The 15,231-nt window shown below is 19.7% G+C and overlaps 1 protein-coding gene across 2 annotated transcripts in view; it reads left to right on the forward strand.

Moving 5' to 3' along the window:
* Positions 1 to 14,918, forward strand: part of LOC117171769 (structural maintenance of chromosomes protein 6) — a 55,518-nt gene extending 40,600 nt beyond the window's left edge. For both annotated transcript variants that reach the window (XM_033359375.1, XM_033359376.1), the window contains exons 15-18: positions 4,787 to 4,900; positions 5,072 to 5,269; positions 8,783 to 8,916; positions 14,232 to 14,918. In XM_033359375.1, coding sequence (XP_033215266.1) covers positions 4,787 to 4,900; positions 5,072 to 5,269; positions 8,783 to 8,916; positions 14,232 to 14,268 — 483 coding nt within the window. In that variant the 3' untranslated portion in view covers positions 14,269 to 14,918. The remainder of the gene's footprint in view (positions 1 to 4,786; positions 4,901 to 5,071; positions 5,270 to 8,782; positions 8,917 to 14,231) is intronic.
* Positions 14,919 to 15,231: the final 313 nt, after the last annotated feature.

Raw genomic sequence — 15,231 nt, forward strand, 5'->3', positions numbered from 1 at the left:
TTCGGTTGAGAATTCTGCAATTTTATTGAAAATTCGATATTTTTTGGTTGTAGATTAATTTACTTTTTGTTTAAAAATTTATCTTTTTAGTTGAAAATTTATGGTTTTAGTTGAAAATTCAACTTGGTGGTTCAGAATTCTTGAATGTTAAAAATTCGTTTTTTTTTTCAGTGGAAGATTAATCTTTTTGTTTAAAAATTCATATTTCTTATTCAAAATTTAACAACTAGGTTTTAAAGTTGAACTACTTTCTTCAATAAAAAAATGTCTTTCTTTCTTAAAAGTTCAAATTTTTGGTTGAGAATTCTGCAATTTTATTGAAAATTCGATATTTTTTGTTGTAGATTAATTTACTTTTTGTTTAAAAATTTATCTTTTTAGTGGAAAATTGATCTTTTTAGTTGAAAATTTATATTTTTAGTTGAAAATTCAACTTTCTGGTTCAGAATTCTTCAATTTTGGTCGAGAATTCTTAAATTTTATTGACAATTCTTTTTTTTTGTTGTAGCTAATTAATCTTTTTGTTTAAAAATTCATATTTTTATGCAAAATTTAACAATTACGTTTTAAAGTTGAACTAATTTCTTCAAAAAAAAAAAATAATAATAATAAGTCTTTTTTTTCTTAAAAGTTGAACTTTTGAGAATTCTGCAATTTTATTGAAAAATCGTATTTTTTGGTTGCAGATTAATTTACATTTTGTTTAAAAATCAATTTTTTTAGTTGAAAATTTATATTTTTAGTTGAAAATTCAACTTTTTATTTTAGAATTCTTGACTTTTATTGAGAATTCACATTTTTTAGAAGAAAGTTAGCTTAAATATTATAAAAAAATTCTTTTTTTCCTTGTAGAAAATTAGTTTTTTTTTGTTTAAAAATGCATTTTTTTCTTCAAATTTAACAACTAGGTTTTAAAGTTGAGCTATCTTCAAAAAAAGAAAAAAAAAACGTCTTTCTTTCTTAAAAGTTTAACTTTTTGGTTGAGAATTCTGCAATTTTATTGAAAATTCGATATTTTTTGGTTGTAGATTAATTTGCTTTTTGTTTAAAAATTTATCTTTTTAGTTGAAAATTTTCCTTTTTAGTTGGAAATTTATCGTTTTAGTTGAAAATTCAACTTTTTGGTTTAGAATTTTTGATTTTTATTGAGAATTCACATTTTTTAGAAGAAAATTAGCTTATTGTTTAGAAATTCATGTTTTTTAGTTATAAATTGAACTTTGTAAATGAGAGTTCCTGAATTTTGTTACAAATTTATTTTAATTAATAATGAAAAATAATTATATTTATTTTTTTGATAGCAATTTAGCATTTTTGGTAGAAAAATGTTTTTTATTTAAAGTTCTAATCTTTTTTGTGTTTGAATTAACAACTATTACAGTTTTTATTGAAAATAAGTATTTCCAGGTAAATTTAATAGTTCAATTTTTCTGTAGAAATTTTATCTTTTTTAGATGAAAATTTAACTGTTTGATTACAAATTTATGTATTTATGTGTTTTTGATTCAGAATTAATCTCTTATGGTCCAAATTCGTCTTTTAGAGTAAAAAAAATTCTTCCTTTATGATTGAAAATTCGTATTTTGGGTAGGAAAGTCGGTTTTTTTTCGTTGAAAGTTAATTCTTTTTAATTCAAAACTTTAATATTATTGTTTTGGTACAACATTAAATTTTTTCGGACGAAAATTCTACAATTTGATTAAAAATTTAATTATTCTTGTGTAAATTCAACTTTTTTAAAAACATTAAAAAAAAATTATTTATCGTTTTAGTTTAAAATTCGTGTTTTTTAGTAATAAATAACAACTTTTTTGTTTAAAAATTCATCTTTTTAGTTGAAAATTCAACTTTTTGGCTCAAAATTCTTCAATTTTGGTCGAGAATTCTTAAATTTTATTAAAAATTCTTTTTTTTTTGGTTGTAGCTAATTTACCTTTGCGTTTAGAATTCTTGCATTTTCAAAGAAAGTGATTAATTTTCAAATAAAATTCTAAATATTTGACTGGAATAATTAAGTTTTAAACAAGAAATTTTAACTTTTAAACTAGAATAATTGAATTTTTGGACCAAAAATATTCATTTTCAACCAAGAAGATTAATTTCTACCAAAAAAGAAGAATCTTCAACTAAAAAAAATAATTTTTCAATCAAAAATTGAATAATTAAATTTTTAGAAGAAAACTTCAACAAAATTATTTTTTTTTTCAAATGAGTGTCGTCCAAATAATTTTATTTTCAACCTAAAAGATGAATTTAAAAGTAAAATTATAAATATTTAACTAGAATACTTGAATTTTTAACCGAAAAGAAAATTTACTTTCAGAATAAAGATAATTCTCGTAATAATAAGTAAATTTTGTATGAAAAAAGACAAATTTTAACCCAAATTCTTGAATTTTTTAAAAAGAAAATTTCAATTTGCAATTAAAATGATTAAATTTTAAACCAAAAAGATGAATTTCTACAAAGAAAATTAATTTTTAACTAAAAAACATCATTTGTTAACCGAAAAGAGTAATTTTGAACTAAAATTATGGAATATTCAACTTAAATAAATAATAATTTTCAAATACAGTAACAAATTTCCAACCTAATAATTAATTTTTCTACAATAAAAAAATACGTGATATGTATTCATAAAAACATTTGGGAATCACTTGAAATATTTTTTAATCCATTGAAGCTTTTTTTTTAATGCCTTGAAATCTTTCCAAATCTGTGAAAATTATGAAATTTTTGATTATTTCAAATATTTGAAAAATGCTGAATTTATATATTCAATTTAAAAGTTCAGTTTAAAGTGTAAAAAAAAAAGAAAGTCTTGGGAAATATTTCTAAAGTATAATATAATTTTTTTTTCTTCAATTTCGCGTTTGTAATTTACCGTTTTTTTTTCTTGAAAATTCAATTAATAACGGTTAAAAGCTAAACTCTTTTGTTAGAAATTACTTTTTTAATGTTGGAAGAATCATCATTTAAAATGAAAATTCATCTATTAGGTTAAGAAATAAATTTAATTGATTGAAAAATAAACTCCTTTGTTGAAATCTAATTTTTTTAAATTGAAAATTTATCATTTTTATGAAAAATTCATTTATGCGGTTGAAAAATAAACTATTTGATTTAAAAGTTTTTTTTTTTTTTTTTTGATGAATAGGATTTTTTATTTTCAGAAAATTTCATTATTCTTCTGAAAATCCTTTTTTCTGGTTAAGAATTAAATTTGTTACGGAAACTTGAACTGTTTGGTTGAAAATTTATATATATTTTTTAAATTAATCATTAGTCGTTTTTTTCGAAAATTCATTTTTTTGTCTGAGCATTCATTTTTTGACTGAAAATTTAATTGAATTTTTGGTTGAAAAATGATTCCATTTTCTGTTCAAAATTGATTTTTTTCCGTTAAATTTCAAGTATTTTTCTTTTGAAAAACTGTATTTTTTAAATAAAAAACATCTCCTTAGCTTAAAATTACTTTTTTTTTTCTAGCAGAAAATTGAAATATTGAATTTTTTTTAGTTAAAAATTCAACTTTTTTGTGAAAAACGCAACTGTTCCAAAAGATTCACATTTTTGAGTTAAAAATTCATCAGTTTGGTTTAAAATTAATTTTTTTTTTAACTGATAATTTAACTTCCATTTTAGGTGGAAAATTGATATTTTTTGTTGTTTAAAATTCAACTATTTGGTTGACAAATTTGTCTTTTTTAGTTTCAAAATCAACTATTTTGTTCAAAATTCACATATTTATTGGAAAAATTGTATTTGTTAGTAGAAAATTAATTTTCTGGTTTGAAAATTGATCGTTTTCTTTGAAAAAAATTTAACTATTTATTTAATTAATTTTGAGTTTTAATTTTTCGATTTAAAAATTTTTTTGTTTGAAGGTTCATAATTTTGATTGAAAATTTGTCTGGTTGAAGATGTATCTACTATGTTGAAAATCAATTTGTTAATAATTGTTATTTTTTATTTAGAATTTAAATTAGCTATTTGAAAATTCATGTAATTTGTGAAAAATGCACCTTTTCTGTAAAACATTTTTGAAAATTGATCTTTTCTTGGTCAAAAGTACATAATTTTTATGAAAATTCCGCTATTAAAATTCTTTTCTCTTAAAAATTCAATAACAAAATAAATTGATTTTCAAAGAAATAATTTAATTTTCAACTAAAAAATATAAATTTTCAACACATTGCATATCGACAAAGAATATTAATTTTCTATTTGAAAATATAATTTTTTAAATAAAATAATGATATTTATAATCAAAAAGCCAAATTAAAAAAAAAAGATTTTAAACAAATTAAATTTGAAATTAAAAAAAAATCAAAACACTAATTTTCTATTTGAAAGCCTGCATTTTCTACAAACAATATGAATTATCAACAAATTAGTTGATTTTTTATCAAAAAAAAAAGATACATTTTCAGTAAAATTTCAGTAAAAATTAAGTTTAATGAAAATTCAGCTATTAAGTTGGACCTAGAATTACCGGGTTGAAAATTAATCTTTTTTGTTCCAAAATAATTTTTTTGGTCGAAAATTATTATTTATTTAAACTGAAAATTCAACTATTATTTCAGTTAAATATTCCATTATTTTAGTTAAAAATTGATCTTTTTTAGTTGAAAATTCCCCCCCTTTTTTTTAGAAATTAATCTTCTTGGTTGAAAATTCATATGTTTGGTCAAAAATTGTAATATTCTAGTTTTATTTTTCTATTAAAAATTCCCCCTAAAATATTCACTTTCAGAGTGAAAGTAAAGACTTTGCAATTTTGCAGAAACATCAAACGCGACTTGTGAAACGCAGACAACTCTACAGAGAAATGAAGAGGCAGATTGGTCAAAAAGTTCAAGAAGCTTTTAAAAATGTCTTATCGCTGCGAAAGTACAAGGTAATTAATAATAATTAATTAATTAATTAATTAATTAATTAATTAATATAACATTTAATCAGTAATGAATTAATAATCAGATTTTAATCGGTCGAATTTAAATGTAAAGTAAAATAGGTGGTCACTCGTTTGAAAAGATTTGTTTGTTTTTTGTTTTGTTTTATCTCGCAGGGATCTATAAAAATAGATCATAAAGAAAAAACGCTTGAGCTAGAAGTAAATCCTCAAAATGATGCGAAAAGGCCCACGAATGATGCGAAATCATTGTCTGGCGGAGAAAGGTCCTATTCGACAGTTGCATTTATTTTGGCTCTCTGGGACTGTACGGGACTTCCATTCTACTTTCTTGATGAGTTTGACGTTTTCATGGTAAGTTTAAAAATGTTAAATTCAGGTCTTTTAGTTGAAAATTCAACTTTTCAAATGAGAATTCTTGAATTTTCTTTCTTAAAACTTCAACTTTTTGGTTGAGAATTCTTCAATTTTATTGAAAATCCGTCTTTTTTGGTTAGATTAATTTACTTTTTGTTTAAAAATTTCTATTTTTAGTTTAAAATTCAACTTTTTCGTTGAGATTTCTTGATTTTTATTAAAAATTCACATTTCTTAGAAGTACATTAGCTTATTGTTTAAAAATTCACGTTTTTGAGTTGAAAATAAAAATTTGCAAATTAGATTTCTTGAATTTTGTTAAATATTCGTTTTTTTTCAGTAGAAAATTAATCTTTTTGTTTAAAAAGTCACGTTTTTGTGTTAAAAATAAAAAAGTTTAAATGAGAATTCTTGAATTTTTTTTTCGAGCAGAAAATTAATCTTTTTGTTTAAAAATGCACGTTTTTGAGTGGAAAATAAAAATTTTTTATTTAGAATTCCAGAATTTTGTTAAAAATTCGTTTTTTTTTTTCAGTAGAAAATTAACCTTTTTGTTTAAAAATTCATGGTTTTCAGCCGAAAATTCAACTTTTTAAATGAGAATTCTTGAATTTTGTTAAAAATTCGTTTTTTTTTTTCGAGTAGAAAATTAATCTTTTTGTTTAAAAATTCACGTTTTTGAGTTGAAAATAAAAATTTGCAAATTGGAATTCTTGAATTTTGTTAAAAATTCGTTTTTTTCAGTAGAAAATTAATCTTTTTGTTTAAAAAGTCACGTTTTTGTGTTAAAAATAAAAAAGTTTAAATGAGAATTCTTGAATTTAAAAAAAAAAATGGTTTCTTTTTTCGAGCAGAAAATTAATCTTTTTGTTCAAAAATGCACGTTTTTGAGTTGAAAATAAAAATTTGCAAATTGGAATTCTTGAATTTTGTTAAAAATTTGTTTTTTTTTCGATTAGAAAATTAATCTTTTTGTTTAAAAATTCACGTTTTTGAGTTGAAAATAAAAATGTGTAATTTAGAATTCTAGAATTTTGTTAAAAATTCGTTTTTTTCAGTAGAAAATTAATCTTTTTGTTTAAAAAGTCACGTTTTTGTGTTAAAAATAAAAAAGTTTAAATGAGAATTCTTGGAATTTTTTTTTCGAGCAGAAAATTAATCTTTTTGTTTAAAAATGCACGTTTTTGAGTTGAAAATAAAAATTTGTAATTTAGAATTCTTGAATTTTGTTAAAAATTCGTTTTTTCAGTAGAAAATTAATCTTTTTGTTTAAAAATGCACGTTTTTGAGTTGAAAATAAAAATTTGTAATTTAGAATTCTTGAATTTTGTTAAAAATTCGTTTTTTTCAGTAGAAAATTAATCTTTTTGTTTAGAAATTCACGTTTTTGAGTTGAAAATAAAAATTTGCAAATTGGAATTCTTGAATTTTGTTAAAAATTCGCTTTTTTCCGGAGAAAATTAATCTTTTTGTTTAAAAAGTCACGTTTTTGAGTTGAAAATAAAAATTTGTAATTTAGATTTCCAGAATTTTGTTTTAGAGTTTTGTTTTAAAGTTCAACTACTTTCTTAAAGAAATATATAAAAAATTTTCTTTCTTAAAAGTTAACTTTTTGGTTAAGAATTTTTGTTTAAAAATTGATCTTTTTAGTTAAAAATTTATATTTTTAGTTGAAAATTCAACTTTTTGGTTGAGAATTTTAGATTTTTATTGAAAATGCACATTTTTTAGAAATAAATTCCCTTATTGTTTGAAAATTCATGCTTTTAAGTTAAAAAATTAAATTTTTAAATGAGAATTTTTTATTTTGATTGAAATTTTGTATGTTTTTAAGTATAAATGAACCTTTTTGGCTAAAAAGTCACGTTTTTTAGTTGAAAATTCATCTTTTTAAATGAGAATTCTTTAATTTTGTTAAAAATTCGTGTTTTTTTATAGAGAATAAAATTTGAAATAAAAATAATGAAATAAAATTTTGAGAAAAAGTTGAAAATTTCTGTTTTTAGTTGAAAATTTCACATTTTGGTTAAGAATTCTTCAATTTTATTGAAAAATCTTTATTGGTGGTAGATTAATTCCCTTTTTTTGATTGAGAATTCTTTATTTTTATTGAAAATTTGCGTTTTTTAGTTGAAAATTCAACTTTTTGGTTCAGAATTCTTCAATTTTGGTCGCGAATTTTAAAATTTGATTAAAAATTCTTTTTTTTTTTGTAGGAAATTAATCTTTTGATTTAAAAATTCATATTTTTGATTCAAAATTAAACAACTAGGTTTTAAAGTTAAACTACTTTCTTAAAAAAATATATAAAAAATTGTCTTTCTTTCTTAAAAATTCAACTTCTTGATTGCAGATTAATTTACTTTTTATTTTAAAATTTATCTCTTCAGTTGAAAATTCCACTTTTTGGTTGAGAATTCTTGATTTTTATTGAAAATTAACATTTTTTAGAAGTAAATTAGCTTATTGTTTCGAAATTCATGTTTATAGTTGAAAATTCAACTTTTTTATCCAGAATTATTTATTTTGATTGAAAATTCGTGTTTTTTTAGTAATAAATTAAATTTTTTGTTTAGAAATTCCTGTTTTATAGTTAAAAATTCAACTTTTTAAATGAGAATTCTTGAATTTTGCTGAAAATTCGTTTTTTTCAGTAGAAAATTGACCTTTTTGCTTAAGAATTCATGTTTTTAATTGAAAATTTATATTTTTAGTTGAAAATTCAACTTTTTGGTTCAGAATTCTTCAATTTTGGTCGAGTACGTTAATTTTCAAAGAAATAGTTTATTTTTCAACCAAAATGATTCTTTTTTTACAATACAAAAATATTAATTGTTAACCAATAATATTAATTTTCGACAAAAAAAATTAATATTCAACAAATTGCATGAAATTTCAACTAAAACACATAAATTTAGAACAAAAAATGCAGTAAAATTTCAGTTAAAAAAAACTCATTTTCAACAAACAAACGAATAAACAACAAATTATTTTAAATAACTTCAAAATAGTATATTTATCATCAAAGGCTTTTATTAAATTTCCAATACTATTTTAGTCTAAAATATTTCATTTTAAAACCATTAAATTTTACATTTTTTCATTTAAGAAAAATAGCAATTACTTAATATTTAGAAATATTTGACTGTTCATTTAAAATTAGTAATTATAAATTAAATATTCAAAACTTAAAAAAAAAACTATTTTAATTTTCAAATTAATAGAATTTATCTCACAATTTTTAGAAAATTAAAATTCTTTTAAATATTTTCTTGATAAAATATTTCATCAAAATGTATTTAAAATGAAAATAATTTAACTTCCAATTTAAGAACTTGTAAGGTTGAAAAAAAGATTATGCGTGTAAATTATTGAGTAATTGAATACAAAATTTTTGAATTGAAAAACTTTCAACACTTTAATTTGAAAAGTTTAAAATTCAGGAGTAAAAATAAAAATAATTCAATAAACTGTTGATTAAACTATTTGATTAAAAATGTTGTTTTACAGGACAAAATCAACAGACGAGTTATTATGGACATTTTGCTGGATCATACAAGGTCTCATCCTCAAAGTCAATTTGCGTTTTTGACTCCATTGGACACCTCCAGCATTCAAGTTGATGATTATATAACAATTCACAGGTTGGTTCAAATTATAATTTTTTTTTTTTTGAAAATTAATTAGAAGGCTATCCACAAATTACGTAAAATAGGTATCAAACTAAAGGATTCTTCTTTCTACCAAAAAGATGAATTTTCAACAAAATGAAATTGAAATTTTTGAATTTTTCAACTGAAATTTTTTCTATAAAAAAAAAGACGAATGTTCTACAAAATACAAACATTTTTAACAAAGAATATTAATTTTTTATTTAAAAAGCTAAATTTTCAATAAAATGAAATGTAAATTTTGTTATTAACAATTTCTTTTTTCTTTTTTTTTTGAACTATAAATATAAATTTTCAACAAAATGAAATTGAAATGTTTGAATTTTTCAAATGAAATTTTTTCTATAAAAAAAAAAGACGAATGTTCTACAAAATACAAACATTTTTAACAAAGAATATTAATTTTTTATTTAAAAAGCTAAATTTTCAATAAAATGAAATGTAAATTTTGTTATTAACATTTTCTTTTTTTTTTGAACTATAAATATATATTTTCAACAAAATGAAATTGAAATGTTTGAATTTTTCAAATGAAATTTTTTCTATAAAAAAAAAGACGAATGTTCTACAAAATACAAACATTTTTAACAAAGAATATTAATTTTTTATTTAAAAAGCTAAATTTTCAATAAAATGAAATGTAAATTTTGTTATTAACATTTTCTTTTTTCTTTTTTTTTTGAACTATAAATATAAATTTTCAACAAAATGAAATTGAAATTTTTGAATTTTTCAAATGAAATTTTTTCTATAAAAAAAAAAGACGAATGTTCTACAAAATACAAACATTTTTAACAAAGAATATTAATTTTTTATTTAAAAAGCTAAATTTTCAATAAAATGAAATGTAAATTTTGTTATTAACATTTTCTTTTTTTTTTGAACTATAAATATATATTTTCAACAAAATGAAATTTAAATGTTTGAATTTAAATTTTTCAAATGAAACTTTTTCTGTAAAAAGAACGAATTTTCTACAAAGTGCATTGATTTTCAAAGAATTAGTTGATTTTTGAACTAAAAAATATAAATTTTCAACAAAATGAAATTGAAATTTTCAAAAAAAATTTTTCTATAAAAAATACAATTTTTCTACAGAATACAAAAATTATTAATAAAGAATATTAATTTTTTATTGAAAAGCAAAATTTTCAATAAAATGAATTTGAAATTTGCATTTTTTTTATTTAAATTCTACAAATGAAATATTTTTCTACCAAGAGACGAATCTTCTACAAAAGACATGAATTTTAAATTACGAATATAAATTTTCTATTGAAAGTGCGAAATATTTAGGAAAAAAAAAATGATTTTCAAAGAAATAATTTATTTGTTAACCAAAAAGATTCTTTTTACACCAAAAAAGACGAATTTTCTACAAAATACATAAATTACCAATAAAGAATATCAATTTTCTATTAAAAAAGCTAAATTTTCATTAAAATGAAATTTTTTAATTAAAATTTTTTAAATGAAATTTTTATCTACAAGAAAACGCATTGTCAACAAAATATATTGATTTTTGAACTAAAAATATAAATTAAAAAAAAAAAAATTCGGAATTTTTCAAATGAAATTTTTTTGTATAAAAAAACAACTAATTTTCTACAAAAAAACATTGATTTTCAAAGAAGTAGTTGATTTTTGAACTTAAAAACATAAATTTTCAACAAAATATAAATGAAATTTGAATTTTTTGAATTTTTAATTTTTCAAATGAAATTTTTTCTATAAAAAAAGACAAATTATCAACAAACTATATTGATTTTCTCAGTAGTTGATTTTTGAACGAAAAAATCTAAATTTTCCACAAAATGAAATTTGAAATTTTTCAATAAATTAATTTGATATTTGCACTTTTTTATTTAAATTTTTCAAGTGAAATATTTTTCTACCAAAAAGACGCAGCTTCTACAAAATACATGAATTTTAAATTACGAATCTAAATTTTATATTGAAAATGCGAAATATTTAGGAAAATAAATTGATTTTCAAGTTTTTCAAATTTTCATACAAAAGGATTCTTTTTTCTACCAAAAAGAGGAATTTTCAACAAAATATATTGATTTTCAAAGTAGTTGATTTTTGAACTAAAAAATATACGTTTTCAACAAAACGAAATTGAAATTTTTTAATTTAAATTTTTTCTATAAAAAAAAAAGAATTTTTTACAAAACACATTAATTTTCAAAGAAGTCGTTGCTTTTTGAAATTTTTTTTATAAAAAAGACGAATTTTCAACAAAATCCATTAATTTTCAAAGAAGTAGTTGATTTTTGTACTAGATAATTTAAATTTTCTATATGAAATTGAAATTATTGTATTTCTCAAATAAAATTTGTTCAATCAAAAATGAAGAATTTTCTACAAAATACATAAATTATTAACAAAGAATATTAATTTTCTATTAAAAAAGCTAAATTTTTAATAAAATGAAATTTTGTTATTAAAATTTGTATCTATTAAAAAAAATTAATTTAAAACGAAAATAAATTTTCAATAAAAAGGATTCTTTTTTCTATCAAAAAGACGAATTTTCAATAAAATATATTGATTTTCTAAGCAGTTGATTTTTGAAATAAAAATATAAATGTTCATCAAAATAAAATTAAAATTTTTGAATGTTATTTTTTCAAATGAAATTTTTTCTATAAAAAAAAAAACGAATTTTCTACAAAATACATAAATTATTAACAAAGAATACTAATTTTCTATTAAAAAAAACTAATTCTTCAATAAAATGAAATTTAAATTTTTTTAATTTAAATATTTCAAATGACATTTTTTTTGTATTAAAAAAATGAATTAAAAAAATGGAATTTTCTGACAAAAGGATTCTTTATTCTACAAAAAAAGACGAATTTTCAACAAAGTGCTTTGATTTTCAAAGAAGTAGTTGAAAAATATAATTATGAAAAATATATAAAAAATATAAATTCTACAAAATACATGAATTATTAATTAAAAATATTAATTTTCTATCGAAAAAGCAAAATTTTCAATACAATTAATTTTAAATTTGTATTTTTTTAAATTTTAATTCTTGAAACGAAATATTTTTCTCCTAAAAATGATGAATTTTCTACAACATACATAAATTATCAACAAAGAATATTAATCTTCTATTAAAAAAGCTAAATTTTCAATCAAATTAATTTGAAATTTGCATTTATTTGTATTTAAATTTTGCAAATAAAATTTTTTCTATCAAAAAATACGAATTTTCTACAAAATACATAAACTATAAATTAAGAATTATTAAGAATTATCAATTAATTTACTATTGAAAATGCGAAACATTTAACAAAAAACATTAATTTTCAAAGAAATAGTTTATTTTGCAACTAAAAGGATTATTTTTTTCCCTAAAAAGACGAATTAAAATAAAAACACATAAATTATCAGCAAAGAAATTTCCTTCCTTTTAAAAAATCCAAATTTTCAATGTTATGAATTTGAAATTCGATTTTTTAAATTTAAATTCTTCGAATGAAATATTTTTCTACCAAAAAAGATGATTTTTCTACAAAATACATGAATTATCAATTTAAATTTAAATTTTTTTATCGAAAAAGTCAAATTTTCATTAAAATTAATTTGAAATTTGCATTTTTTAAAATTTAAATTCTTGAAATAAAATTTTGTTCTACTACAAAATACATAAATTATCAATTAATTTTAATTTTCTTTTGAAAATGCGAAATAATTAATAAAATACATTGATTTTTATAGAAATATTTTATTTTCAACTAAAAGAATTATTTTTCTACTAAAAAAGACGAATTAAAAAAAAACACATAAATTATCAACAAAGAAATTTCCTTCCTATTAAAAAATCCAAATTTTCAATAAAATGAACTTGAAATTTTATTTTTTAAATTTAAATTCTTCGAATGAAATATTTTTCTACCAAAAATATGATTTTTCTACAAAATGCATAAATTATCAATTAAAAATATTAATTTTCTTTCGAAAAAGTCAAATTTTCATTAACATTGAGTTTAAATTTCCATTTTTTTTATTTAAATTGTTCAAATGAAATTTGATTGATCTAATTTTTAATTGAAAAAGTAAAATGTTCAAAAAATACATTGATTTTCAAAGAATTTGTTTATTTTTCAGCTAAAAAGATTCTTTTTCTACCAAAAAAGTCGAATTTTCAAAAAAATACATAAATTATCAACGAAGGATATTAATTTTCTATTAAAAAATCAAAATTTTCAATAAAGTGAATTTGAAATTTGATTTTTCAAATTTAAATTCTTCAAATGAAATATTTTGCTACAAAATACATAAATTATCAATTAAGAATATTAATTTTCTATTGAAAAAGACACATATTTAATAAAATACATTGATTTTTAAAGAAATAGTTTATTTTTATACCAAAAAAGAAAAATGTTCTACAAAATACATAAATTATCAACAAAGAATAATAATTTTTTTTATTAAAACAAAAATGCAAATTTTCAATTAATGCAATTTTGAAAATTGGTTAAAATAATTCAAATTGATTAAGTGCAATTTGAAATTCGACTTTTTTTAATTTAAATTCTTCAAATGAAATATTTTTCTACAAAGTACATGAATTATCAATTAAGAATATTAATTTTTTATTGAAAATGCGAAACATTTAACAAAGACATTAATTTTAAAAGAAATAGTTTATTTTTCAACTAAAAAGATTCTATAAAAAAGACGAATTTCCTACAAATTACATAAATCATTAACAAAGAATACTAATTTTCTATTAAAAAAAATTAATGTTTCAATAAAATGAAATTGAAATTTTTGTAATTAAAATATTTTAAATGACATTTTTTTTGTATCAAAAAAAAAGATGAATTAAAAAAACAAAGGAATTTTCTTACAAAAGTATTCTTTATTCTACCAATAAAAAGACGAATTTTCAACAAAGTGCTTTGATTTTCAAAGAAGTAGTTGAAAAATATAAATTTTCAACAAAATAAAATTGAAATTTTTGAATTTTTCCAATGTAATTTTTTCTTTTAAAAAGCCAAATTTTTAATAATAATAAAAAAAGTTTAAACAACAAATACAGTTACAGAATACTAGTTTAAATAAGATTTGAAATTAATGTTTGACACTTGAAAAGTCAGAAAGCCAGAATGATAAATTTGTAATTTTTTGAGACTGATTACTTATTTTCAATTGAAAATTTCAGCAAAAAAAAATCTCTGGTAGTTTGTGGATCATGCTTTTAAATTTGCATTTAAAAAAAATGGAAATTCCGAAATAAATAAATTCCACGATATTTTTATTTGCAGACTGGCAGCGCCCGAAAGGTCGCAAAACGCGGAATAGACATTCCACAACCAAGCAAATTTCAAAGTCGCGGCTTTTTTTTTTTTTTTTTGGTTTATTTTCAAAAATTCGATTAGTTTTTACGTATTTGTTCTTATTTAAGTATATCCATTGCTTTGAGTTTTTATCATTACGACGCATTGAGGAGAGAAGAAGTGTTCCTTGTGCCGAACGTGAGTGTGTCCGAAGATAAGTTATTGGTTTGTGTTCCTATAATATAAAAAGTTTATTATCTCTAATTATTCTGTTTCAAGTGCTCTGTTACGATATGTTAAAAAAGGAAACGGAAACTGAAACTGAAAAACTACTGAATTAAAGTAGCGATTGATTTGATACTGATGATATTACGACGCCACAAGTTTAATTTTTTTTATTTTTATTTTTTTTTTTTTTGTGGTAAATATTTGTGTACAGTCGAGAATAATGATTTTAGTGAAGATTTCCGAATGGCATTAGATGGTCTGTAAGGGTCTTTATATAGTCAGTTTGTTAAGAAGGTAAGGAAGGTGGGAAGGAAGGAAGGAAGGAAGGATGTTCATTCCTTGCGCGAGAAAACCAGTGCCTTCAGTATTATGCGTTAGGTTTAGGAGGAAATTCGTACAATGTTCTGGTACAAACTTTGAGAAGATATTATACATTTTTATCTTCAATTTGGTCGTTTTCATTATTTTAACCATTCTTCTTCTGCTTCTTTTTTTTATCATAATTTTTCTATTAAAAAAGCCTAATTTTCAATAAAGTTAATTTGAAATTTGCATTTTATTTTATTTATATTCTTTAAATGATATATTTTTTTCTACGAACAAAGATAATTTTTCTACAGAATACATGTATTATTAATTAAGAATATTAATTTTCTATTGAAAAAGCCACATATTTAATAAAATACATTGATTTTCAAAGAATTTGTTTATTTTTCAACCAAAAAGATTCTTTTTCTACCAAAAAAGTCGAATTTTCTAA

The sequence above is a fragment of the Belonocnema kinseyi genome, chromosome 4 (genome assembly GCF_010883055.1).
Source record: "Belonocnema kinseyi isolate 2016_QV_RU_SX_M_011 chromosome 4, B_treatae_v1, whole genome shotgun sequence".
Taxonomy (NCBI): domain Eukaryota; kingdom Metazoa; phylum Arthropoda; class Insecta; order Hymenoptera; family Cynipidae; genus Belonocnema; species Belonocnema kinseyi.